General features: G+C 41.4%; 1 protein-coding gene across 6 annotated transcripts in view; it reads left to right on the top strand.

Annotated features, from left to right (window-relative positions):
- The window catches only part of CALD1 (caldesmon 1), a 184,452-nt gene that overhangs the window by 154,466 nt on the left and 4,010 nt on the right, over positions 1–25,976 (top strand). For all 6 annotated transcript variants that reach the window (XM_059396375.1, XM_059396379.1, XM_059396380.1 and 3 more), the window contains 8 exons: positions 1,972–2,114; positions 9,125–9,389; positions 11,869–12,009; positions 17,066–17,109; positions 17,218–17,296; positions 19,352–19,489; positions 19,939–20,034; positions 25,164–25,244. In XM_059396375.1, the coding sequence (XP_059252358.1) occupies positions 1,972–2,114; positions 9,125–9,389; positions 11,869–12,009; positions 17,066–17,109; positions 17,218–17,296; positions 19,352–19,489; positions 19,939–20,034; positions 25,164–25,244 (987 nt within the window). The remainder of the gene's footprint in view (positions 1–1,971; positions 2,115–9,124; positions 9,390–11,868; positions 12,010–17,065; positions 17,110–17,217; positions 17,297–19,351; positions 19,490–19,938; positions 20,035–25,163; positions 25,245–25,976) is intronic.

Here is a 25,976-nt window from a genome sequence, read left to right as displayed (position 1 = left end):
TTCCAAAGAGAATATCCATCCCCTATAGTCTTTGCCAATAAAGGCAGAGCTGGAAAAGAGGGGAGGGGGATTTTTCTTCTCTTAGACATGTATTGTTTTACAAATCTACTTTATATATATTTTTGGTCAATAAGTCAGTTAATACATTTTGGGAGATTGGAAATATCTCTGACCCCAAAATAGGAGAAATGAATTAAAGGTAATTTCTCTTTGCATAGTGCTCCTAAAACCATGAGATTTGACTCAGAATGTGTTTTGTGGATTCCTGAAACAGGACCCAAATTTGCATCCCCAGACACTTCTTAACCAGGATATAAACTCCAGTCCCTGGTATCTGGGACAATATCCAGCAATGAAGGTCAGGATGAGAACAGGCAATGTCTGCTCCTGCCCGCCCAGAGAACACAGATTTTCTATGGGGCAAGAACCGCCACCAAGGAGCTGCAGTCAAGCTTTAGGACAGCTCAGAACTTCCCTCTCTTCTCTCTAGCCTTTCACAACAAATCAAGAGCCAAGAGGGAAATGACAGGATAAAGGATGAGGAAGGAATCCTCTGGTCCAACCTCTCTTAATGTATGTGTAGAGCCAACCTCCCAGAGAAACCAGGTGATTTCATTTTAGCTAGTCTGCTGACAGCGCTGAACCAAAAACTCAGCTTTCCTAACTTCTAGCCAAAGCTCTCAGAGAGAATGGCAGAAGAACAGCCCCCTTTTTCAGCATGTCCAAGGGATAGCCTTGGAGGAAGACTGAAGTCTTAACTAAGGGCCACATGGTAGTGAATAGTCAGTCTGTGGTCATTTAATCAAATAACATCCAAAGAAGGCCGTCAGGCAGAGGACTATTCAAGGCTCTTCAGTGAAGAGAAATAAAAGTACTGTGCTTAGTAAGACCCGCACTTCAGGAGTAAGTGTTCAGAGGGTATCAGAGGAATAGCTGGGAAAAGGTGAGATCAGATAAGAGGAGACCATCTTGGGCATCTCCTGAAGGCCCAAGTTCTTATGCCTACACTTCCTCTGTTGCTTGCTCCAGAACATGAGTGTCTTGTCCCTGGTTGTCTTGAATAGAGCAATAATGAACCTCTCCTGTTTTCACATTCATGGTTTAGGAATGGGTGAGCTGATACAGGTAATCTCAACCCCCTAACAAGCTATGTAAATTCACTTTGTTTTGAAATAATGTGTCTCATTTACTGTAAGGACCTTGTAAGACAAAACTCACAAAAATTAAAGCTAACACCCACTTTCCATATATCACTTTCCTCTGTCTCCTCAACAATCACAAAACCACTTTGGTTTCCTGTTGCATTAGAAATGTAGTGGTTTAGATGACTACCAACATGGTCCCACAGGTCTGAGTCATCTCCCCTAAGGTAGGGTTATTATATCTTCAGTCCTCAGAACCCTAGTTACTCATTTGATTAAAATACAAGGGTGGGCTACCTCTGCCAAAGGCCAAAATTGGCTTGGCAGATCTGGTAGGTTTCCTTGGTAGGTTTCCTTTTTCCCTCCTCAACACATGTGTGTCCTTTTCTAAGACAGAGTCTTCATCCAGGAAAACAAAAACCTGTCCAACCAACCAGGCCATTCTCCCATCATTGGCACACTAATGATCACTCTTTTCAGTGAGGACTACAAAGATCTACTCTTACATGGAATTCCCAGAAAATAATAGTTTCCAAACAGTAACACCTCCACTGCTCTCAAAAACAAAACCCCAGTGAAATCAGGGATGATCTTGGTTTCGTAAAATTGTGATCTAGATCTCTGATCTAGATCACGGAGGCAGGAGGACCATAGCTCACGCTCTAAGAATTTCCTCTCACCCCGGCTCTACCACATCATTCTCCAGTGGTTTGTTTTACTTCTGAGTTTCCTGGCTACTTAATAATTCTGGGTCTTATTTGGTGATACCAACCAAAACCTAATGGGACTTTTATCATTATGTTTCTTCCTGATGTGTACTGTTGGTTAGATCAAAGATGAGAAGATTAAGAAGGACAAAGAGCCCAAAGAAGTGAAGAGCTTCTTGGATGGAAAGAAGGGATTTACAGAAGTGAAGTCACAGAATGGAGAATTCATGACGCACAAACTTAAACACACCGAGAATAGTTTCAGGTAAGAAACAGAGGCTCCTTAACAATGACTGTGTTCTCATGTGAGGAAAAAACAATAATCAGCCTCCCTATCCTGTGCCTCCAGACAGAAACGTGCTAAACGGGCAACATATTTCTGTTGTGAAGTCATTGACCATTGTCTCAGAGATACTCAGTCAGCAGGTCAGGCTATCAATCACTAACAGAAGACCAGCAGTCATTGCTCAGACAAGGTTTAATCTGCTTTTCCCATTATTTAGCAAAGCAGATCATGCTTAGGATCCATGTTTTTGTTCCGTGACTAATATGCTCAAGTAAGATCGGTTTATTAGAAAGCATTATGACTGGGGCTAATGTCATTGATTCTCTGTATGGTCCAGCCAGTTTCCCAAGAGACACTTGTCAGTACCATTTTCAAGAATATATATATTTTTAAAGATTATAAATAAATGTTGCTTAAAACTGAGATTGTCCTGTGGCCAAATACTCAGGAAATGTTAGGTTAAACTAAGTTAATTAGATCTCTTTACCTCAGAACTTCGAGAGCACTTGATGTTAATATGCATTGGGAATATCAAAGAGGAAGGAATAGGGCAGGGCACCCGTACTCCATTTAATACCTTTTGAACAACCCTCTGGCATAGCTTCAGCTTCCCCCCATCAAGTTGAATATCTGGACAGTTGATTTTAGGACAGACAGACAAGTACGCACAGGTAAATCCTTACTTCTAGATACACTGAATACTGAGCGCTCCCCCCAGTTCTGTAGAAGGACTCAAGTTACAGAAGCCAGCCATGGACACCTGGCCACATGATGCCTTGTGCCCCTCCCCCACGCATATACTCCCTCCAACCATGGGTGCCAAATTCCTACCTCCGTTATGTCACTGGCTGCTGTGCCAGATGTCCTGGAAAAATTGTGGGTCCCTGAAACGTGGATTCCCATGGGCTTGTTTTGGCAGCAGTCTTGCCTGTAGACCCTGTTTTCCTGAACAATTCAAATAAGAAAGCCCCCATGAGCAGGTATTGTGTAGAAGCTGGACATATTCCTTATCCCAAAGCCTTTGTGGCATTCAGAAGCCAGCAGAGCTACTAGGGCTCTGCTCCTCTAAGCAAGCTAAAATGGGGCAATTTAATTGCCCCCCCCAAACAATTTCTCTAGATAAAAATTTGAGTGGAAGGGGAAATCACATTGACCCAAGGGCAAGCCTATAAAGAAAATGTGTGCAGAAAATGCCTAAGTAAACTGAAAAGGAGGAGGACATGCAAATCCTACAGATGTTCCTTGTGATTGGCCAGAGAGTAGACTTTAAGTAGAGCAGTAAGAGTTTATTAAGAATTCATAGAAAATCTAGAAACTGAGTTGATTCCTGATGGTTGTCCAAAGCAAGCCCAAAGCTTGCTGGAGTGCCAGTAGTTTAATATTTCAAGGCCCTAGAACGGTGTCAGGTTCATGAAAAGTATCTGACGAATATTGCCTAACAATATTACTGTCTTATTATTTGATAGTTTAAAATGGGTTTTGGGGGTATGAGTAAATTTTTTGTTAAGAAAAGTAATGTTTTTTTAAAATCTCTCAGTAGAAAGAAGTTAACAATTAGCAAACTTGCCAACCAGCTCTAGTCCAAACTCATATTAATAATTAACATGCCCAGAGTGTGGAAATCCAGAGAGCTGGGAACTCAAAGAGAAAAATCGCAAGGATGGCAGCAGGTGTAGCACTGAGAATTCTAAAATGTGACTCTGGCCTTAATTTTTCCATCTTTGGGCAGAAAAAAAAAAGAGAAACAAGCCCCCACCATATCATTCGTTTTTGTTTAGCTGCCAACATAGGTTAGTTTTACTTTCAGTTTGAAGTTGATGCCAACGGAAGCAGAGAGGCCTGGTTTTGCTATATATACTTATAAAGCAAGGAACTTTATAAAGAAGGGAGTGGGAGCCTCTGTTTAGAATAGCCTCGTGCCTACTAGCCTAACTGCAAACAAACTGTGTTCGTGGTGAAAGATCTGATGTTCATCTAGACATACGCCTAAGGACGCAAGGAGAGAGGAGAGACCTTCTGGGAGAAATTTCCATATTAGTGTCACCCTTGTGCTGAGGGCATGCTGGTACATCTGAGTAGAGGTGACGTCGACAAAGCTCTTGGTACTGTTTTGACCAAAGCTCCTATGTTTGATTTAATTATTGCCTCCTTTGACCTTTGTTTTTTCTTTTTTTTTCTTTTATTTTTGTAAGATTTTATTTATTTATTTGACAGAGAGACTGCAGGAGAGGGAACAGAAGCAGAGGGGATGGAAGAGGGAGAAGCAGGCTTCCCTCTGAGCAGGGAGCCCCATGCAGGGCTCGATTCTGGAATTATGACTCGAGCCGAAAGCAGACACTTAACGCCTGAACCACCCAGGCACCCCTGATTTTTCTTTTTCTAAAGGACTTTTTTTTTTTTTTTTTTAAGATTTTATTTACTTGTCAGAGAGAGAGCGCGTACGCACAAGCAGGGGGAGCGGCAGCAGAGAGAGAAGCAGGCTGCCCCCCTGAGCAAGGAACCAAGGATCCCAGGACCCTAGGATCATGACCTGAGCTGAAAGCAGATACTTCACTGACTGACCCACCCAGGCATCTGATAGTTCTCTGTTTTTTGTGATTAGATTGTTTTCTCTAAAGCATCAAATTTTTTAAAAATCAACTCAATTAGCAAAGTATAGAAAAAGCAGTTCATACCAAGGACTTTATAAAAAGCATAAAACCAGGTATTTGTTTTGTGGTCTATTTTTAACATGGTAATTAAAGTTTTTTCTAATTGTAGGGGAAAAAAGATACTCATTATGAAACATTCAGAAAATAGAAGTGCAAAAATAAGCACCCACTACCCAAAGATAACTACCAGTAACATTTTATCCAGATATTTTTATGTGTATATATTCAAAATAGAGAAATATATATAGCATGTATATGTGTATATAACTATAAATATATATTTTTAATTGATTCTTGCATTATATCATAGCTACCCTTCTGGACCAGTGAATATAAGCTTACAGTTAATAATGTTAGCGTATTACCCCGCATGGGTGGGTGTGTCGCGAGTAACTGAACCAGTCCCTAATGATGGACCTTTTCATTGTCCAAAATGAAGACTGAGCGACACCTAGTGGAGTCCAATGCCCATCCACTAACATGACGAAAAGGAAGAGCAAACTCATTTCTGAAGATGTGAAGACCTTGAACTAGTGCAGAGAGATTGTCTCTCTACCGTCACAACCTGTGAACTTACAAGAGTCTGAAAGGGCAACATCCAAGTTTCAAGGGACCCTCTAACCTTTGTTTGAGTACAAAATTTAAAAAGTTCATCTTACACTGTCAAGAACCTAGAACAATATTTTAACATCTAACCTGAAGTCTTAGTAAGAAATAAATTTTACATCATGACCCAGTACAGAGCTGCATAGAGACTTGTCACTGAAACAAACATGTCAAGACAGGGCACTTTCCCTTGTTCCATGCAGTTCACTCTGGTGTTTTCTGTTTCGTTTTGTTTTAATGCTGACTGTGATCCACAAGAGTTGTCTTTCCATCCTGCATCTTGAAAAGATTGGAAAGGAGATGGTATACCTCAATGTTTGAGGGTTCCTGGGTGCCTTTGTTGGTTAAGCGTCTGCCTTTGGCTCGGGTCATGATCTCAAGGTCCTGGGATCAAGTCCTGAGTTGGTCTCCCACTCAAGGGGGAGTCTGCTTGTCCCTCTCCCTCTGCCTCTGCAACCCTGTGCTTGTGCACACACATGCTCTCTCTCTCAAATAAATAAATGAAAATCTTGGGGGGGGGGGGGAGAACTACTTCAGTGTTTAAAAAGCATGAGATGTATGCATAAGATCAGTATTATCAATGCAGTCTTGAACTCATTTTCTATCTTACTCTTTTTCTTGTTCCATCATTAGAAACACTGACCCCTTCTCTACATGGAATAAATGATACCAGACAGTGGTAGTTCATCGGTTCCTTAGACAAAGTGTTAGGGATGGGCTACCTGTGTTCAGAGCTAGTTAAGCATGACCTCACTGCTTGTTAATGAGTACTTAAGCAGCTGGCAAGCTACATCCTTGTCTCTTAGTTAAGGACTGTCTGTAACTAGGTATACTTTTGAGAACACCACTAAATTCTCCTAAAAGGCCAGGAGGATCCAGCCGACAGGAATTTTGCTCCAGTGACAACGCAGTGCTCTGCTGCAGTTGTGTCAATAGCAACATGTTTTGAAGACAGTTATCAATGTGATAATTCTAGTAGATAGCAAATTTAATTAAAGGAGCTCAGGGTCAGTAGGTGCTAATGACCTCTCTCCTCTCTTTATATGATTTATGTAAAAACACTAAGAATGCCAGTCCTGAAGTGAAATTTTAACATAAGGACCCCTGGGATAGTGTTTTGTCTCTAGTCTTAACATGTTCCCAGTTCTACAGTAAAATCCCTTTGGAGACTCCTTATTCACAAAAGAAAACTTTAGCATAATTTCAGTTTTCTTTTTTAAGGGTGATCTCTTTTCTTTTTTTTATGTTATTTTTTTAAGAGAGGGAGAGAGGAGGGAGGGGGCAGAGGGGCAGAGAGAGAGAAAATCTTAAGTGGGGTTCACGACCAGGATCGAGCCCAACTCGATTTTACAATCCTGAGATTCTAAGCCGAGCAGAAATCAAGAGTCAGACGTCTAACCAACTGAGCCACCCAGGCACCCCTAATTTCAATTTTATTTGTAACTTATAAAAAAGTACCCATTTTCTTGCTGTCTGATGAAGCATTGCTTCCCCTGGAGCATGGAAGGTAGTCAGGCCTAGACTGTATAGATTCTAGAGACTTACAGGTACGAAACATCCTCCCAAACTCTCTAGTCGTCAGTGTAGGAGGTGAGCGCTAGAGGCTAAAAACATGCTTGATTTGGTTGATTTTTTATTTTTATGACAAACCATATTTAACTCCTGATAGAATTATAGTACAATGGGAAGAAGAGTGTACTTAATAGAGAAACACTGGAATCTAAATGTGGCTCTACCACTTTCTTGCTACCAAAAGTTGGGCCAGGGGCGCCTGGGTGGGTCAGTGGGTTAAAGCCTCTGCCTTCGGCTCAGGTCATGATCTCAGATCCTGGGATCAAGTCCCGCATCGGGCTCTCTGCTCAGCAGGGAATCTGCTTCTCCCCCTCTCTCTGCCTTCCTCTCTGCCTACTTGTGATCTCTGTCAAATAAATAAACAAAATCTTTAAAAAAAAAAAAAAAAAGTTGGGCCAGACTGTTTTCTCTCTCAAACATTGATTCCTAATTTGTAAAATGGCAGTATTTTTTAAAAAGATTTTATTTATATATTTGATAGAAAGAGACACAGAGAAGGAACATAAGCAGGCGGAGTGGGAGAGGGACTGAGCAGGGAGCCCGATGCAGGGCTTGATCCCAGGACCCTGGTATCATGACCTGAGCTGAAGGCAGCCGCTTAATGACTGAGCCACCCAGGTGGTAGTATTAACCTAATCGGCTAACTCCCTAGTTATTGAGACTATTATATGAGATAATGATGTGAAAAGGGCCTATAAAGCATAAGTAACAGCCCTAACTATACCACATCACGGCTAATTTAGTAATTTTAAGTCACAATTAGGAATATTCCCGTCATGTTAGACCACACAAATTGAAGCCATAAGGTAGTGGTGTCATTACGAACTTTCTTGGAACAGCTGTGTAAGAAAGGACACATATTACTGTACTTACAGCTCTTATTCAAGAGGCAAAGAGTAATTTCATCTCCAGAAATCAGCAGCCAGAGTCAAGTTCAAGAAATGGATAAGTAGATATTTTTCGGTGCCTGCCCTAGTTTCAGCCATCTTTTCTTGTCAACTGCGCCTGAGCCTGCAAGTCTTCCGTTCTGATCCCTGATTCTAGGGAGATCCAAATTAACCAGTAGCTTATGGCAGAGGAGGTCACACCTAGATTTTAGAACTCAGTCTCATAGCACTGTTTTGCATTACATGCCTTCCTTGCCAGTAATAACTAGTATTTATGATAATAAATGTCAACGATTATTTAATATGTGGGATCCAAAGAATAGCCCAGGAGGTAAATAGAACAAATATTACTTGCCTGGTTTTTCCACTTCGTATCGTGCATGTATCATGGATTTTTCTTTAATTGTGGTAAAACACATAAAGTTTACTATCTTTGCCATTTTTAAGTGTACAACTCAGTAGTGTGAAGTGCATCACATTGTTGTGAAACATCTCCAGAACTTTGTCATCTTGCAAACCTGACCCTCTATACCCATGAAATAACTCCCCACCTCCCCTCCCCACAGCCACTGGTAACCACCATTCTGCTTTGTTTCCCTGAACTGACTACTTGAGATAATTCATGTAAGCGGCGTTAGGCAGGATTTGTCTTTTGGGGATGGGTTTATTTCAAGTAGCGTAATATCCTCAAGGTTCATCCATGTCATAGCCTGTGACAGATCGCCTTCCTTTTTAAGGCTGAATAATAGTAGTCTGTATGTATGAACTGCTTTCTGTTCACTTGTTCATTTGTTGATGGGTATTGGGGTTGCTTCCACCTCTCCACTGTTGTGAATGATGCTGCTAGGAACAAGGGTGCACAAATATCTTCTCAAGATCCTGCTTTCAGTTCTCTGGGATATAGACACAGAAGTGGGGTTGCCGGTGCATATCGTGCTTTCACTGTTAATTTTTTGAGGAACCTCCCTGCTGTTTTCCATAGCGGTGGCACTCTTCTGTCCATTTTCCATGTACCATTTTGCCACTGACCATGCCTGTTTGCCTGGTTGTCCAGCTAGGAAACCGAGGGTAATTGGCAGAGAGGGATCAGATTCAGACCTTGAGGTTGCAGGCAGACCCCTGGACCCCTTGGGCTGGTGTGAAGACCCACTGTGTGATGAGGGGGAATAGAGATTTCTTTTGGGTGTGGGGTGCAAAGCGTGCAGACCAAAGTCCTTCCCTGGGGGAGGCTGCCAGACTAATGGTTGTCACCCCGCTCTGCATTTCCGGACAGCCGCCCGGGAGCGGGAGCAAGGGCTGGCGAGGCCAAGGAGGCCGAAGGCGCTTCGCAGGTGGAGGCCGGCAAGCGCCTGGAGGAACTTCGCCGTCGCCGCGGGGAAACCGAGAGCGAGGAGTTCGAGAAGCTCAAACAGAAGCAGCAAGAAGCAGCCCAGGAGCTGGAGGAGCTGAAGAAAAAGCGGGAGGAGCGAAGGAAGGTCCTAGAGGAGGAAGAGCAGAAGCGGAAGCAGGAGGAAGCAGAGAGAAAAGTCAGAGAGGAGGTAAGGAGGGCACAGCCTGCCTGCCCTGGGCCCCCAGTCCATGTCTGGTGACCCTTCGAGCCCAGGGAATAATTTTTTTCATGGTGGAATGCTCTTGCTCTTTTGAGCATGGACTCTTATAAATATATTTGAAGAATAATAAGGCTAACCATGCACTGGGCACAGTTCTAAAACCTTCATCTGTAGCACTTTATATCCATTTATAACTTTCTGATGTGGGTAGTGTTATTATCCCATTTTTCAGATGAGGAGACTGAGGCACAGAGCGGATTAGTCATTTTCTCAGTCTGCAGAGTAGTTATAAGAACCGGGAGCCACATGATAGTTGTTTTCTGATATTTGAAGAGTTTTGATAGGGAGATTTTTTTTAAATAGCTTTTCTTTTTTTAATGGAAGAGTCAGGAAATGAGGTCATCACAAGCAGGGGCAGTATCTGCTTTGTCCATTACTGTAAACCCAGGAGCCAACACAGTGCCAGGCATGTAGCAGGAGCCCAGGAATGATGAACAGATAAATGTGTTCCATCTTTTAAGACAGAACTAAAAACAACAGATAAAGTTACAAGAAGACAAAGTTTGAACACTGAAAAAGCACTTAACCAACTACAGCTTTACAAGGTGCATTCTTTCCTTTTATCCTGAGGTGTATTATTATCCTCACTTTGTAGACCAAAAGAAAGAGAATCAGATTATTTGAGTGACTTCTGTGAGTCACTTGACTAGTAAGTGATAGAATCAGTACTGGACATTAATTCTCCAAATCAGTTTAGAGCTGTTCCCTTTGGTCTTAGGAGATAGTGACCTTCCATGATTTGAACTATGCAGAAAGACTTCCGATGGCTTTCTGACGTGGATCCTCTGTGAAAATTGGCTGACCACTGCAGAAAGTTTGGATAAATTATTCCAAGATCTCTTCCAACTCCAGCTCTCATTGAGCCAGTTGCCTTTGGTTGGGAAGTGCTTGGGATGATAGTGCCTTTGAATCAAACATACCTGGGCCAGGATCCTTTGCCATCTGCAAGCTGGGACCTCAGCAATTACTGAACTAAGATCAGCTAAAACTTCTTTTCTTTACCTGTGGAATAATGTCTACTTACAGCACTGATGCCAGGATTAAATAGATCATTGTGTTCATGGTGCCTGGTAGTTAAAATTATTGTTATCGTTGTTATTGTTATTTAGAGGAGCAGAGTATCAATGAAGGCAGAAGAGAAACACTGACTCTTAGAATTGGATTGGACCTAGGAGATGATTTCATCTAACCTCCTACCAAACAGTCATTAGTCAGCAGAGCCACAATAACAAATTCCTATAGACTCGGTGGCTTATAAATAACAGAAGTTTATTTCTCACTGTTTTGGAAGTTGGGGAGTTGGAGATCAAGGCCAGCAAATTCTGTGCCTGGTGAGACCCCACTTCCCAGTTCATAGCAGTCTTCCCATCGTATCCTCGCTTGGCAGAAGGCGGAAGAGAACTCTCTGGGTTCTCCTTAATAAGGGCACTAGTGCCATTCATGAAGACTTTACTCTCATGATCTAATCACCTTCCAAAGGCCTCAACTCCTAAAACCATCACTTTGAGAGCTAGGACTTTAATTAGATGAATGGGGGTGGGCACAGACATTCAGCCCATAAGACAGAGAATCATTCTGCCAGATGAACATCCAGTCTCTGTTTAAGGATATATAGTTTGAAAACTACAAAAGACACACACATCTCTCAGTCCATCATTCATAGAGGATGTGTGACTTGATCAGTGCTCTGAATGTTTGGCCTGAGAGAGAAGACGGGGGAGAGTATCGTAGACCAGAAGGAAGGTACAAAGGGGTTACTGAGACACACTGTGAACATCTCTGACTTCTGTGGTGCAGGGTCTACATATTTTCAGGTTTGTCCAACCATCTAAAATAATCTCAGTTGAGGCAGGGACAACCATAAAATTATCTCTTACATAATTTGGTGACTCTAAGAACTTAGATTTATATAACTTTGCACATCAGTTATCTCATTTGCCTTCACAACTTTCACAACTCTCCTAGCAAGGTAGGAGAAGGGACATTTACCTTCCTTTTACATACACAGAAACGGAAGATCAGTGTTAAATGACGTGACCGGATGGTAACGACAACGATCAGCTTCATGCTGAGCATGAGGCCTGGCATTTTACATGGGTTTTCTCATTTAGCCTCATGACAGCTACCATAGTCTCATTTCACGGATGATAAACTGAGGTACATGAGCAGAGAAGTGAAGGGGCCAAGGTCACACAGTTGGGAAGTGGCCACGCTAGAGTGTGAGTCAGGCAGTTGGACTTGCCAGCTCAGGCTTAACCTCTGGCCACTGCCCTTGAGGAAGGGGTGGCATCCAGTCCAGAACCCAACTCGTTTTCCTCTGGGACTAGTGCTTTCTGCCCTCTGGCCCTCCTACCTTCTGGCTTGAAGCTCATACTGATGTCCTTGTTATGTGTTCTTTCTCCCTCAGGAAGAGAAGAGGAGGCTAAAGGAAGAGATTGAAAGGCGACGGGCAGAAGCTGCCGAGAAACGTCAGAAGATGCCCGAAGACAGCTTATCAGATGACAAGAAGCCATTCAAGTGTTTCACTCCTAAAGGTTCATCTCTCAAGGTATTTCTTATTCCCATGAAGTCTTCTTGTAACACCTCCGTTATAATGTGATGAAAACTGGATTTTAGCCCCTTCCTTACTTAGTCATCATTCAAAGCCTTTGCTTCATTTAGCTTTTTGCTCCTTTCAGCCTTTTCAGAGCTCCTCTTTGTAGCATGTAGGGAGGAGAGAAATAAAGCAGAGAGCTTTTTATCTGTTGTTTGTTAGATGCTTTGGTAAGCATTAAAGTGACATTCGACGATTATCTCTAGATTTCAGTGACCCATGCCCTCCAGATGCCTCATCCCTTCAAGCTGTTGAAAATGGAAACATTAAAAGTTTATAAAGTGGGCGACTATACTATAAAGGTTTGAGCCACTTTTCATACTAGCCATTCACTTTTAATTTGTCATTATTAAAAGTAGGGCAGCTGGAAACGGTACTGGTCATTTCTGAAAGCTGCTATCCCGGGAGGAGATGAAATGTAACTTGGGGATCCTTTGCCAGGATGAGTTTGGTCCCGGCACTGCCTTCGAGGAGTCTGCTCCTAACTGATGGAAGAGGGAAGTGCTGGCAAGAGAAGAGAGGATGAGCAGGAGGGAGCCCAGTCAAGGACTTGAGGGGAGGGTTGGCATGCAGAGAAAAGAGAACAGAAGCAAGAAAGCACTATCTGTTATTTGTACTAAATGCCAGTATTTTTAAATATGTGGGGGGTTTTTTTGAGAATGAACATTCATTGAGCACCTGGCACAGTGAAGATAGTCAGTGAATATTTGCTGAATGAATAAATAAATGAACGAATCTTCAGAGATTGGAGCTTTTAACACTTTTATTTCTCCCTCATTTTCCATCAAACTAGCGAGGCTACCAAGTGTGGACGATGGGCAAAACCAGTAGAGAATCATAGCCAGGCTCCAGCTGCTTAAATATACGTGTGTGTGTCTGTAATTGTGTATGTGAGGTCATCTCATGTGGCCCACTAAAGTGAACAAAACCCAGTTACTTACATTTTACAGTTACTACCTGTTTCACAGGAAAATCCGCGTGTTTGATCCTTAAGGAGCTCTGCTTAGTCTTTATGATCATCTGGGTCCCAGTCATAGTCTGATGCCTCCCACATAAACTCCTTATACTCGAACCCTCTCTTCTCAAGATCTGCTCCCAGGAGAATCGGAACTAAGCCACAGGGGGATTTTATTGTTTCATATTTTATATTTATAACATACCTAATGGTGGCTGTGTACTATGAAGGAGAGCAGTGCAAAGCAAGGTCTTTGCCCCCAAGGCGTTACCACAGTCAGGGGAATCCCAAGAATAACCAGGTAACCAACTGCAGACTTGCAGGCAGTGACATCTCAGAGCAGAGCACAATGAGTAGAAAGAAGCTTTATGGAGTGGATGAGGTTTATGGTTGGACACTGAAATTTGGATTTCATAGTTTTCCTATGTCCCCAAATATTCTTCTTTGGATTTTTAAGCCGTTTAACAATATAAAACTCATTCTTAGCTTGAGAGCTATGTGAAAACCGTGGCCTGCCTAAGGCCCATAGGCACATGGGCCATAGTTTGCAGATCCTGCTGTAGAAGAAAGAGCAGAAAGGCAGCAGCAACAACAACAAAACAAACAAAGCAAAACACAAAAGCAAAAAACAAAAACCCCACGCGATTCAGGTTATCTCCATGCAGTTACCAGAGTTCTGTTCTCAGCCTGGGTCCTTGTGTTTCTGGCTCATCGATAATCAAAGAAAGCTGTGTTCTCTCTCTCTACCCTTGACATCTCACTCAAGCTAAACTCTCTTTGTACAGGCTTGATAACATGAAGAAAGCCAGAGTCATCTAAGTTTCTAGTTGCTGTTCTTTTCAGGAGAAACTACAGCCCTTCGTTTCCTTCTCCAAATAGCTCCTCTCTACTAAATTATTCAACTTACTTATTTCTCTGGTCTTTCCCTAAGCCAGATTCCTGGCTTCCCATTTCATCCAGCATTCCTGGGAAGCCATTCATCTGTTCCCTCTGCTAGAGAAGCATGTGTGAGCAAATTATTTATGTTAAAAAGAAACAAAAACTGTTTAATTCCTATATAACAGAGACATGCTTTCAGGCACAGGCAGCCTATTGCTTTTTTTCCATAGTATGTGCCTTGAAGAATTTGCTGTGGCTCTGGTTTTGGAGCTCAGTTTCATATTCTATGATTGAATTCCTACAGTTGTTGATACTCTTGGCCCTGTGACTTTTATAAGTGGTCATAAGATTGTAGAATGCCAGTGCGAGGGAAAACATTTGCTATTTGACCTCAAAGTATTATCAACTCGTGTATTTTGTTAAGTTCTCATGACTCCTATTCCTTGTCTGGGAAACTCTGAATCTGGTTTCTCACAGTTAAAATTTTGTTAGCAGTGAATGGTTTTTCTTACATAAAACATGCGCAGAGCAAATTTTAAGTGAATTAAATTTAAAATTGGGTTTTTATTATTGTTGTTTTCATATTTCGGTGGTAGAAGGGGTGTAGAGTAGGAGAGAGCCAATTTTCTAAAATGAATAGCATGCGGGCTTTCCCTTCAGTTTTATCGAGACAACACTGCCACCTCTTGGTCTGCGGAAGAACCGATTGTTCTCGTTAAAGTCCTTTTACAGAAATTTGTTTAGTGTATAAATTCAGTACACCTTGTTACATTATCTAGTTGAAGTTAAGGATGTCCCAATAGGAATGCATCAGTAATGGACGGTGAGACCTGACAAAATGTGATGATGAAGTCAAGCTGTGTTTGATGTCATAGGTACAAAAGGAAATGTCAGAGTCGGAGAATCTCTGTCATTTGAATTAATGGGATAGGCAAGGTTAGCAAGCTCATCCCAGAGTTGGAAGGATGCTGGCAGTGCTTCAAAAACCAAGGCTCATCTCTGCCGCCCCTTCCTCATGCCTTTCTCCTTCCCCTGTGTGTTTCATTCCTCCATCCCCCCTGCCCTGCTCCCCAAATCTCCATGCTTTGTCCCAAATGTCCTGTTTACTGTAACTCATGCACTTCTCTCCCCCCCCACTTCCATAAACTCATTGATGAACCTCTGTAAACTAGAAACTAAAAACCTCAGCTCAGAATCCAAACTACTGAAAAACTTCTCTTCTCCACTGACCCCACAGACTCACTTCTCCCAAAGCCATATTTTCTTCTTCTCTTTACTATGGTACCTATCTATCATTGAGTGTGAAGTATTTTATTTGTTTGCTTCTACTCATCTCCCCTAGTCATTGTGTTCTTCTTAAAGAATGGGACACTGTTTTACACACTGCTGAGTGTTCAACTTTATAGAGTGAGTGCTCAGTGTGTAACTTATTGGTTAGTTTAGCTGACTCACTGTCAGCATTAAAGGATGGATGGATGGATGGATGGATGGATGGATGGATGGATAATATTAAAAATGGCAGCACATTGCATGGTTTCAATGTATTTTACCTTATTCAGCTGGGAACTTTTTCTCCAGAAGTGCAGATCTAAGTTATATTAAAATCAGAAGAAAAATCTTAAGACAATTTGCATCCCATAAACTCAGGGCTACTGATAACACTTTTTTGTATGAAGTTTTATTTTTAATGAGTTTGCATTTATCATTGAAATCATTGAAAAGAATGAAATGCCCCCACTAACATCTTTAAAGATGTCACTCAACTGATATTAGGAGTGAAGCATTTTTCCAAAAAGTAGGCTTTTTGTTTACTAAAAAGTCCATGAGTCCCAGGACAGTCCAGGCTAGAAAGAGCCACTACCATCTCAGAAGACTCTAGGGGACACTCAACCACAGCAGCCTGGAGTGTCTGAAGTCTGGTAGATTCCTTGGCTGCCCTGAACAGGGCAGAAAATGGACCCCTTGGGCAAGTGTGTGCTTTGGCACAGGCAGTCATTTGCAGAGGTTTTAGTATTTGCTGATTTGGGTAGGTGATAAGTGACAGAGGCTATTTCTCCCCTGACATTGGGTATCCAAAGGAGTCAACAGATACTTGCTGACTTACATAGAACATCTGATTCAATTCATACAGTTTTAGTGAAATACCATGTTTGATTTAGTAGCTTTAGTTTTAGTAGAAGGAATTGCCTAGCTTTTTTTTTTTTTTTTTTTGAGATTTTATTTATTTGACAGAGATCACAAGTAGGCAGAGAGGCAGGCAGAGGGGAGGTGGAGCAGGCTCCCTGCTGAGCAGAGAGCCCATTTCGGGGCTCGATCCCAGGACCCTGAGACCATGATCTGAGCCAAAGGCAGAGGCTTTAATCCACTGAGCCACCCAGGCACCCCTGGAATCATAATTTTTAGCAAATGCAAATGGCACTTTATTGCTTTGGTTATAATTACTCAGGGATCCCTGAGATCATGACCTGAGCTGAAAGCAGAGGCTTAACCCACTGAGCCACCCAGGCACCCAGAAGTTCCTAGCTTTAAAGAGAAAAGGGTTTCTATTAAAGACTACCATTTCATATATACCCATCCATTTTTCTGGGCTTTTTTCTGCCATTCCCACTTGGGCTAATGGGGGTTTCATGGGAGATGTCAGCCTTGAGGAGTCGTGCCCCAGATCTCAGTCTCCTCCCATCCCCGTCTTCCATGTTCAAGGCCAATTAAATTCAGCCGTTGGCTTGACAGCTGTCAGTTAGGAAGCCAGGCTAAGCAGGAGGGGAAGAGTTCACAGTCCTCGTTATCTTACTCATTCGATCCTATTGCACACTAAATACATAGTTAAAACGCTGTGGGAAATTACCCATACCAAATACCATGGTATATCTATACTCATATAAATATGTCATAAAGGGTAACGGCATGTGCTTTTGAAAAAAAATGGTTGTGACCTTGTTTCAGAGGCATTTTTATTCCATTTCTGTCTGGTCTTTAATTTGGCTCCAGAACTTTGTATTTCTCCACACTTTCTCTATCGTCTACCATTGGTCCCCTCCAAATCTCACTCTCAAATACCTCGTAAGTAGTTTTATTATTACTGTTACCCTATCCACTCTCTGGTGCTTTTACTTCCCAAGTAAACGTTGTTTATAAGCTGCAAATATTCACTGGGTATTTCTTTTTTTCAATTCCTAGATAGAAGAGCGAGCGGAATTTTTGAATAAGTCTGTACAAAAAAGGTAAATATGGTTGATTATTCAGTTGAGAATTATCAGCGGTTGTATATATGGAAAAATTCTCTCCTGTATTTTTATGTGTATATGTGTGTGTGTTTATTCACATAACAGTGGCATCAAATCAACTCATCAAGCAGCAGTCGTCTCCAAAATTGACAGCAGACTGGAGCAGTACACCAGTGCAATTGAGGTGAGGTGGCCTTAGTGTCATGGGCAGAGACAGACTGTGTGGGTGGATGACCATAGAGGCCTAGGACAGTAATCAGGTCCAGTAACCACATTAAACTGTGTTGGAATATTAGTGATGCTTCATTATACTTCAAACTAGTTACAAAAAAGAGCAGTGATAAAGATAAATTATAGAAGATTTTAACTAAATTGTTTTCTACTTTCAGCCGGAATATTCCTTTTTTTTTTTTTTTTTAAGATTTTATTTATTTGTTTGACACAGAGAGAGAGAGAGATCACCCAGAGGCAAGCAGAGAGAGGGGGGAAGCAGGCTCCCTGCTGAGCAGAGAGCCTAATGCGGGGCTCAGTCCTGGGACCCTGAGATCATAACCTGAGCCTAAGGCAGAGGCTTAACCCACTGAACCACCCAGGTGCCCCACAGCCAGAATATTCTTTAATGAAACTGTTACTCATTTAATGAACGGGCTCCTTGGTACTGAACTATGTTACTTGTATGGGCATAAGTATATCTTCAATATCCTTAATTATTTTTAACCCACTGAGCCACCCAGGTGCCCCTCCTTAATTATTTTTAAAATGTATTTTCCATATGTAGTTTAAACAGTTCCAACTGTGCTTAATCCTTTTTTATCTATAAAAACTTTTATTATCAAATAAAAGTAGTAGTATAAGTTAATATAAAGGCAATAGACTAGGTTTAATCATCATCAATGTGCTTGAAAGACTATAGTTTTATGCTTCTTTCTGTTCCAACTTTTTTCCAACCCATTCCCACAAAAAGGGGGGTCTACATGATTTGGAAATAGAGTATATTTCCAAGTACCAAAGCACTTGGTACAGGGCCATTGAAGAAGATGTGTTTTTTTTCCTCCTTTTGTAGTTTTAGTCAATGGTTTTACCCTTCCGATGTATATCAGAACACCTGCTATAAAGTAATTGGATCCGTTTGGTTTGATTTTTCTCCTCTCCTTTGTACAGAGTAGAGATACCTGTAAGATAGTTCACAAACAAATGATAAGAGGGAATAAGAAAGAGAGAGGTCTGGATGATTTATCAAATGAATAATCAAGTCCTAGTACTGACGAGGTGATTTTTCACAAGACTAAGTGTCCAGAAAAATATAAGTCAAATTGCAGATAGTTACTTCCTGTGGTTGAATTGATCAGAGCTTTAATAGGATTAGCAAAGCCGAGACTGTGGCTTCAGAACTTGTACAGTCCTGGGAGATTTTCTTACGTGCGGCCACTGATGGTACGTACGCCTCACCCTGGTTGGCCACCTTGCCAGCACATGCCACGGGCCACAGAGCAGGACCACCAGAGAAACTGCAGGCTTCTGGGTATGCCCATCGCTGCTGCTGAAAACATACTGTGAATGCACACCTTCCATTTTTACATTGTTCTTCCCTGTTTCTGGTACATTCTCCATACACAGATCTCCATTTTTCAACATGTCCCTGCCTTCGGTCCTTTGTATATGTCCTTCCCTCTACATGGAATGACACTCCTCACATAGCCACTTCCAAACCTTCTGTAGCATCTCTGTTTAAATGTCACTTCTTCAGAGGGGCCATCTTTGCTGCCTTAAACTGTTATTCCCCTCACGGCTGCCCTCTGAGCGAGCTTTGCATACTACATTTCTCTTTCGTAGCACTTTCCACATTGTGAAATAAATACTTGTATAACTAGTTACTGTTGTTCGCACAGCAGACTGTCTTGAGCAGCTCTGTATCCCCAGAGCCTAGCACAGTGCCCTGCACACACACAGCCCTTACCTGTTAAGGAAACAACATGAAATACCACCTTCGCTATCAGCAGTGTCCCAGGAGGAGGCATCATTTCATTTTTGGAAGACCCTCTGACGTAGGTCCTCTGGTTTATTTGAGGCATATGTGTCATCAGAATGTAGTTTCACAACAGAATTTTTGGGGAAGGTGATTTTTTTTTTTTTACTGTCACCACACATTTTAAATGATCATGTTGAAGAAGACAAGCTCACCAGAATCTTATGAACAGACTTCTCAGCACGAACCCTAAAGATAGTTCACACATTTTAGGGAACAAAAACTGCCAAACCTCTGAAGCCAGCGGCCTCGGATCTTCCCGTTCCTGCTGAAGGTGTCCGCAACATCAAGAGCATGTGGGAGAAAGGGAATGTGTTTTCATCCCCCACTGTGTCAGGCATACCGAATAAGGTCAGTAGACAATTTGGGTCTTTTAATTTGAGAGGCTGGATTTTTTGTTTTCTTTATTCCTTTTTTTTTTTAAAGAATCACACTGCTTAATTATAAAAAGCAGTGAAGAAGATGTTAATTCTCTCAGAGACAATGTGTTCAGGAGGCTAGACTGTGTCCTGTGCTCTGACCACGGTATTCTAAATGAAGTTCCTGAAATTAATCATCAACCCCTGGGAGTGGGAGTGGGGTGAGGCGCAGGGAAAAGAAAACCAGATAACATTGTCTTTAAATATCAAGTTTAAGATTTAGTTTGCTCAAAATATTAAAGATAGAGATCAATAATTGATTAGTGTTACATAATGGTTATATGAAGAAATACCTAGTAGTATTTTTGAGGTTACTTCAAAGTTTTTTTTCCAAGTAAGGTTTATTTTTTTTTCTGTAATATTGGATTATTGACTTTGTAGGAGACTGCTGGCTTGAAGGTGGGGGTTTCCAGCCGCATCAATGAATGGCTAACCAAAACCCCAGATGGAAATAAGTCACCCGCTCCCAAACCGTCTGTAAGTAGCTCTGGGTTTTTCTGAAGTGTTTTGATCTCAGTTTCCAGCAGCATAAGGTCTTTTTGCCTGGGAAAGACAGGTGCTTCTCTCCTTTGCTGCCACCCCGAACAACAAACGAGGAGAGGCTCAGAATGCGAGCAGTCCAGCGCAGAGGGTAGAATGGTGCCACAGTCACCTCAGCACCCTGAGCGGGGCAACTCGCCAGAGCTTGAAGCATCCACAGTTTACACTCTTAACTAGTCTGTTGGCTTAGCTTCCATTCTATAAATCGCAGTTAGGAATTTGAAAGTAAAAATGGTAAATTATCTTGGCCGCTTCTCAGTCAAGGGCACTCCTAGAGTTATTCCCAAAAGAATGTGTATGTTGGCTATTTTGAACCCATATTTTCTAATTTGCCTAATTTCTTTAACTTAACACAAAAATACAGTTATTGGGCAGTTGTTGAAATAATTGCTATAATTTTATTGTCAACACCTCCAAAGGAAAGCCATTAAAAAAAAACAGGCAGTAAAACTGGAAACTATAAAAACTGGTTATGAATGTTATTTTTGGAAATCTAACATTTTCTTATTAAGTGTGGCTATCTTACTATAAAAATGTTCTTTTAAATTTTTCACTGAATGTCTGTGATAATTGCCTTACATTTATCATTATAACCAAAAACCTTATTAAGCTCCCTACTATATATTAGTGGGCTTTCTCTGTTAAGTTGCTTTTATACCTTTGTTGGTGCCCAAGGGAGCAGAGCCTCTATTGGTATAACCACTCCAAACCAGAGGTAGAAGAAAAACCTTCTCAATCACTGGCCTCTGCATTGTTGAGCATTTAATTGCATCCATTTAATCTCCATCCACATTTAATCTCCAAAGTAGTCAGTAAAGTTTATCACTTTTCCAACTTAAAAAGAAAAAATGGAAATATTTCCATACGTTTCATGGGTACAACTCCTTGTAATCAAGTAATTTTCAGCCTGAGATTGTTTGCACTAGGGCTCACGGGAGGTATAAAACTAATGTAAACCCAAGTTAAAACTGAAAAGTCAATATATTGGAAAAAAAATCTTTCCCCCATCCAAGTAGATACGGAAAGAGGGGTCTGTAACTGGAGACAGTTTAGGCAAGCGATCATACCCAAAAGGTATATTCTCTTTAGTGCCTCAAATTTCCCAAGCACCAAAGGTGACATAAAGAGTAGGAATTACTTTTTTAAATGGTAACTTATATAAGTTTTGTGTGTACAGACGAGTGATTATTAACTTTTCTGAATTTTGGGCCCTTTTGAAAACCCAGTGAAATCAAAGGGCACTCTCCCCTCAAATACACATGTGATACTAATTGAGCAAGTTCATAGACCCCCTGAAGGTCTCACGAGATAGAAAGGCTAAAGAGAGAAAGGTATATGTTTTTTCTTCTTTGATGAGTATAGCACATCACTAGACGAGATGGTTACTTTTTCACATTTACAGTTTGGCGATCCCACTCATTTCTAAACCATATTATACCCCTGTATTTGGTGTAGGACTTGACCTTACTCTTTTAACAGTACCATAACTGATAAGTTATCTTCATCCATGTTGTCCTAATGGGAGGGTTAAGAGATTTAACTTAGTTATTACTACAACAGGTATAATAACTGCAGATTTTCTGGAAGGACCAAAAGGTATTACAGGGAAATTACAAAGCCATTGCCTGCCTTACCTGTGATTTAGTAAGCAATTTGCAGACCATCTCCGAGAGGATGGAGAGGAAAGGAAGGAAATGCATCAATTAGTATAGATTGGGGTGATACCTTTTTCCCATGTCTCATTGGATTTGGTACACTAGTGTGACTTCCTAGATGAAGGTCAGACTGGAAGAAAACAAATGTAATTTGTTGTCAATAACGGCTTGTTTGAATGTGCTTGGTAAGCAGATTTAAGCTTTGTGCACATCCCAGGTGTAGTGCACCTGGTGCCATGTTGAAGTCTGAAGAAGCAACATGGTAGTCTCTTTGGGAGGGGACATGACTTGGAGCCCAGCAAGGGCAAGATGGTAACTCAGAGACAAAATGGATCTAGCAGAAAAGAGATGAAATCTTGCATAAAACTTGTCAGGAAAACATTAAGTCTGGGAGAGCAGCATAGACAGATCAAGCAAGGAACTTATTCAAGTTTTATCCAGGGGGTTCTCACACTGGTGAGCTAAGATCTGTGTTGTTTGAGCCGCTTTATTTCCCTTTTTAAAATTGTAATTTGAACACCGTATTGAGGTGCAGAGGTATACAGTCCTGAATTTGTTGATTCCCTCTTAAAAAAAAAAAAAAGATTTTATTTATTTATTTGACAGTGATCACAAGCAGGCAGGGAGGCAGGCAGAGAGAGAGAGAGAGAGAGAAAGGAGGCTCCCCGCCAAGCAGAGAGCCCAATATGGGGCTCAATCCCAGGACCCTAGGATCATGACCTAAGCTGAAGGCAGAGGCTTTAACCCACTGACCCACCAGGTGCCCCAACTTTTTTTTTTTTTTTTTTTTTTTGGAGTTTCTTATATCAGGTCTCTTTGGGCATTTATGTTTCTAGCCTGGTCCTTCGTCTAGGCATCTAAGTTTGACACCCTTGGGACTCTGAGCCCCAGCCCAGGATGTCAGAGGATTACCTAAAGATAGCAGCCAGTGGGAGACCCCCAAAGGGGCCTTCTGATTTGGGATCAGAGGTGATTTATCCTCAGCTCCTTTTTTATAGTCCTTGGTATACACGAGTGGAGGGGAAAGCCTGGGTTTGTTTTGGCAAGTGTGCAGCATATGTCCACTAAAGAAAAAAAATCAGAGGAAAATTCTTTCCCAAAACAGTCCTCACCCAGTGAAGCCTCAAGCAGGGAAGGAGCAATCCACAGGATTAGAGTTCTGTTCTACAACTCCCCAGAGAGAAAAACGACCCTTTACCACGAGTTACATAGTAATTTTCATATATGCTAAAAATCAAAGGTGTTCAAAGTAGTTTGTCAACCAGTATTTTTAGGGTGTCTGAAAATTAACTTACTCAGAATTAAACAGTATCTATACCTGATTCTTTACTGGGACACCTCCTGCTATTTGTGGGCAGAATTTATAGGATTTGGGTATAACTTTATAACTAGAATTCATTTCTGAGTATGTCTGCTTTATCTGGCTTGACTGTTCTTTGTGTCTAACCTGCATGTTATATACAGCAATTTAAGTGCTAATTTGTCTTTCTTTTTGTTTAAAAAGTCCCAACAATGTATTTCTCAGCTGAATTCTCTTCTTCATTCTCTGATCTCTGGTTGACTGGAAACCTGCTTCTCCTGACTTCATTTCTCCCTCTTCTTCTGGATTGGGTCTTTCTCTAGAATGTAGTCTGGCCAGGTAACTGCATTTATATTTCCCCTTTGATTTAACATGCCAGCTTATCACCTGGATGTTCATATTTTCTTGAGATGGACTCTTTAAACTCTGCAAGTGCTCTCAAAAGGTTACTAGTCAGGATTTAAGGGAACTACAATTCACTTTCTTCAGTAAAAGAACATTCATATGAAAGAATAATAATTGTTTTATATGAATCAAATAAATAAAGTAATAATAGCCACTTTCCAGAGCTTCCATTAGTATGTTCCTAATTATAGTTTCCCAAATTTTAAAACAGTCGTCCAGACAATTTGGCAGCTTCTACCTACATTGGCAAATGTAGTGGAATTCTTCAAAAACAACCTGATGTGTTGCTTCTGGTTCCAAGTTAAATAGGTATAACTCTCTAATGGAATATCAGGAATCCAGGCCACAACGGAAATCTAGAAACTCAGTAAGATTAAGGTAAATCTGAAATGCTTCACTTGGTACCATTTACCCAGTGAATTTTCAGTGTCAAGATTTCAATAGTATCTATCAAAACTGTGTCCATTTAGACCAGTGTCTGTGGATAAACGCAATCGTTATTAGCTTTGCCTTCCTAATGAGAAAAGGTTTTGCCAAAATAAACATTACTATTTCAGTAAAACACATTTATTTTCTACAAACCACCTTTGCCAAATTCTAGTATAAGCAAATGCTGGAAGAAAAGTACATGGAAACAGAAATTTGGATCCCTTTCCAAACCGGATTCATTCTGAGGTAGTAAATAATGAATCAAAGCTATGTGACTGTTGCCGATCATTATTTCAGTGTTTTCTTCCCAAGATTTCCGCATGCTCTCACACATATCATCAACTCACCTTCTCTTACGGGTACACCCTGTGGTACATGTTTCGTTTTGTGGGCTAGCCTGTACTGCTGTACACTTGCTCCTTAGAAAACAACATGATTTTAGTCTGACGGAAGTGCAGTTAGTTGAGCTGCCCAGGGCCAGACTCTAAGATAGTAATTTGAATGCAAATACTTTACTGGGGAAGCAAAGAAAACACTATAGGAAGTGAGTCAGGGCAAAGAACAAAGCCAGTAATGCTATTTAAAGTCACCACATGGGCTATCAAAGCTTAATCCCACTGAGGCACCCTGGAAACCACCATAGAACACACACTTCCCAGTTTTCCCACCTGAGGCGTGCGTGAGCCTGAGAAATACTCTTGCACTAAATCTCACCAGTGAGGAATTGAGGACTGCCCCTGGGGGTGTTAACTCTCTGAACTTCCAGCCTACCTCCTGGGTGGGCAGAGTAGGCATCGGTGCCCAGAGAAAGACCCCAGGCCAAGAAATGGGAGTGTTGGCGTTTGGAAGTCAGGCTGGTCTGCACTGAAGTCCTAAAGGTGTAGGGAATCCACCAGAATGCTGAAAGAAGGCTGATCTGCAAGAGGTGACCTGCTTATCCAACCCCAAAAGAGTTAAAACTAACGTACATTCTATTCACTTCTAAGAGCATTATTTTAAATGTGCTTATATTCCAATTCTACTGATCAATAAACAGGAAGCCCTCGGTGGAGGCTGGATCATTCCAGCCCATTCTCCTATCATAACATAGACCAAGGTCTATATAAAAACAAACAGTGGCTGATGATCCTTTTGATTCCATCCATTTCGAATCACCAGGATAAAGTGTATTAAATAAGAAATTAATTCAAACAAACTACAGAAGTGGGGATTTATTTAGAGCTGGCCAGAAAATATAAATGGCCACCTATCAACTTCTTCTTCTTTTTCATCATTAGGATTTGAGGCCAGGAGACGTATCTGGCAAGCGGAACCTCTGGGAAAAGCAATCTGTGGATAAGGTCACTTCTCCCACTAAGGTAATCTCCTGGGAAGATTTGCTTTTCATAGGTTCTTTTCCTGCTGTATCGTGCAGTATGATGTCTCAGGGTCAAATGAGAAATATCGCTGATCCACAGAGCCTTGTCTAGGTGACCATCAGCTTCTGAAAAGTTGCATGTGGTACAGTGAGAAGTTAAAGCTCACAGAGCCTGCTGCATTGTCGGCTTGTCAGTCATGCGACATAAATAGTCCGGACCTGTGGAGTGGTCCGCAATAAGACATTCTAGAAGCACCATCGTGGTAGGAGTGTTAACCACAGAGGTAGTATGGTACAAATAAGCATGCTCTATACTTCCTTACACGGTCCAGGCTTGGACCGTGACCATCACCTAGGGGGGAAACATCTGTCTCCCTGAGTGGCCCCAAAGCTGCTTTCTAGACCCATTACATTGTCAGGAGTCTAGGACCCTAGGTTGCTGTGGAAAAAAAAATTAAAATAATATTTAAAAGTCAGACAAAACTAGCTACCCTAAGAAAACCAATGGCTAAGAGTGCTTGGATTTGTCTTTTTTTGGTCTTCCCATCAATGGGTATGCTCATTTCGTCATAAAGGAGGCTCTAGACAATATCTAAATGATACTCCAACTGAAAATAGGACTGTCTGTTGTCCAAGGAGCTAATTCAACTTCTGATTGTAGCCCTTCCCCACTTCAAGCAATAAGCCCAGTTTTTTCCTTTAACAGAGGGAAAATTGAAGAGAGAGCAGCCAT

The sequence above is a fragment of the Mustela nigripes genome, chromosome 4, assembly GCF_022355385.1.
Source record: "Mustela nigripes isolate SB6536 chromosome 4, MUSNIG.SB6536, whole genome shotgun sequence".
In the NCBI taxonomy this organism is placed as follows: Eukaryota; Metazoa; Chordata; class Mammalia; order Carnivora; family Mustelidae; genus Mustela; species Mustela nigripes.
Note: the sequence above shows the minus strand (reverse complement) of the source record. Positions and strands in the feature narration are given on the sequence as shown.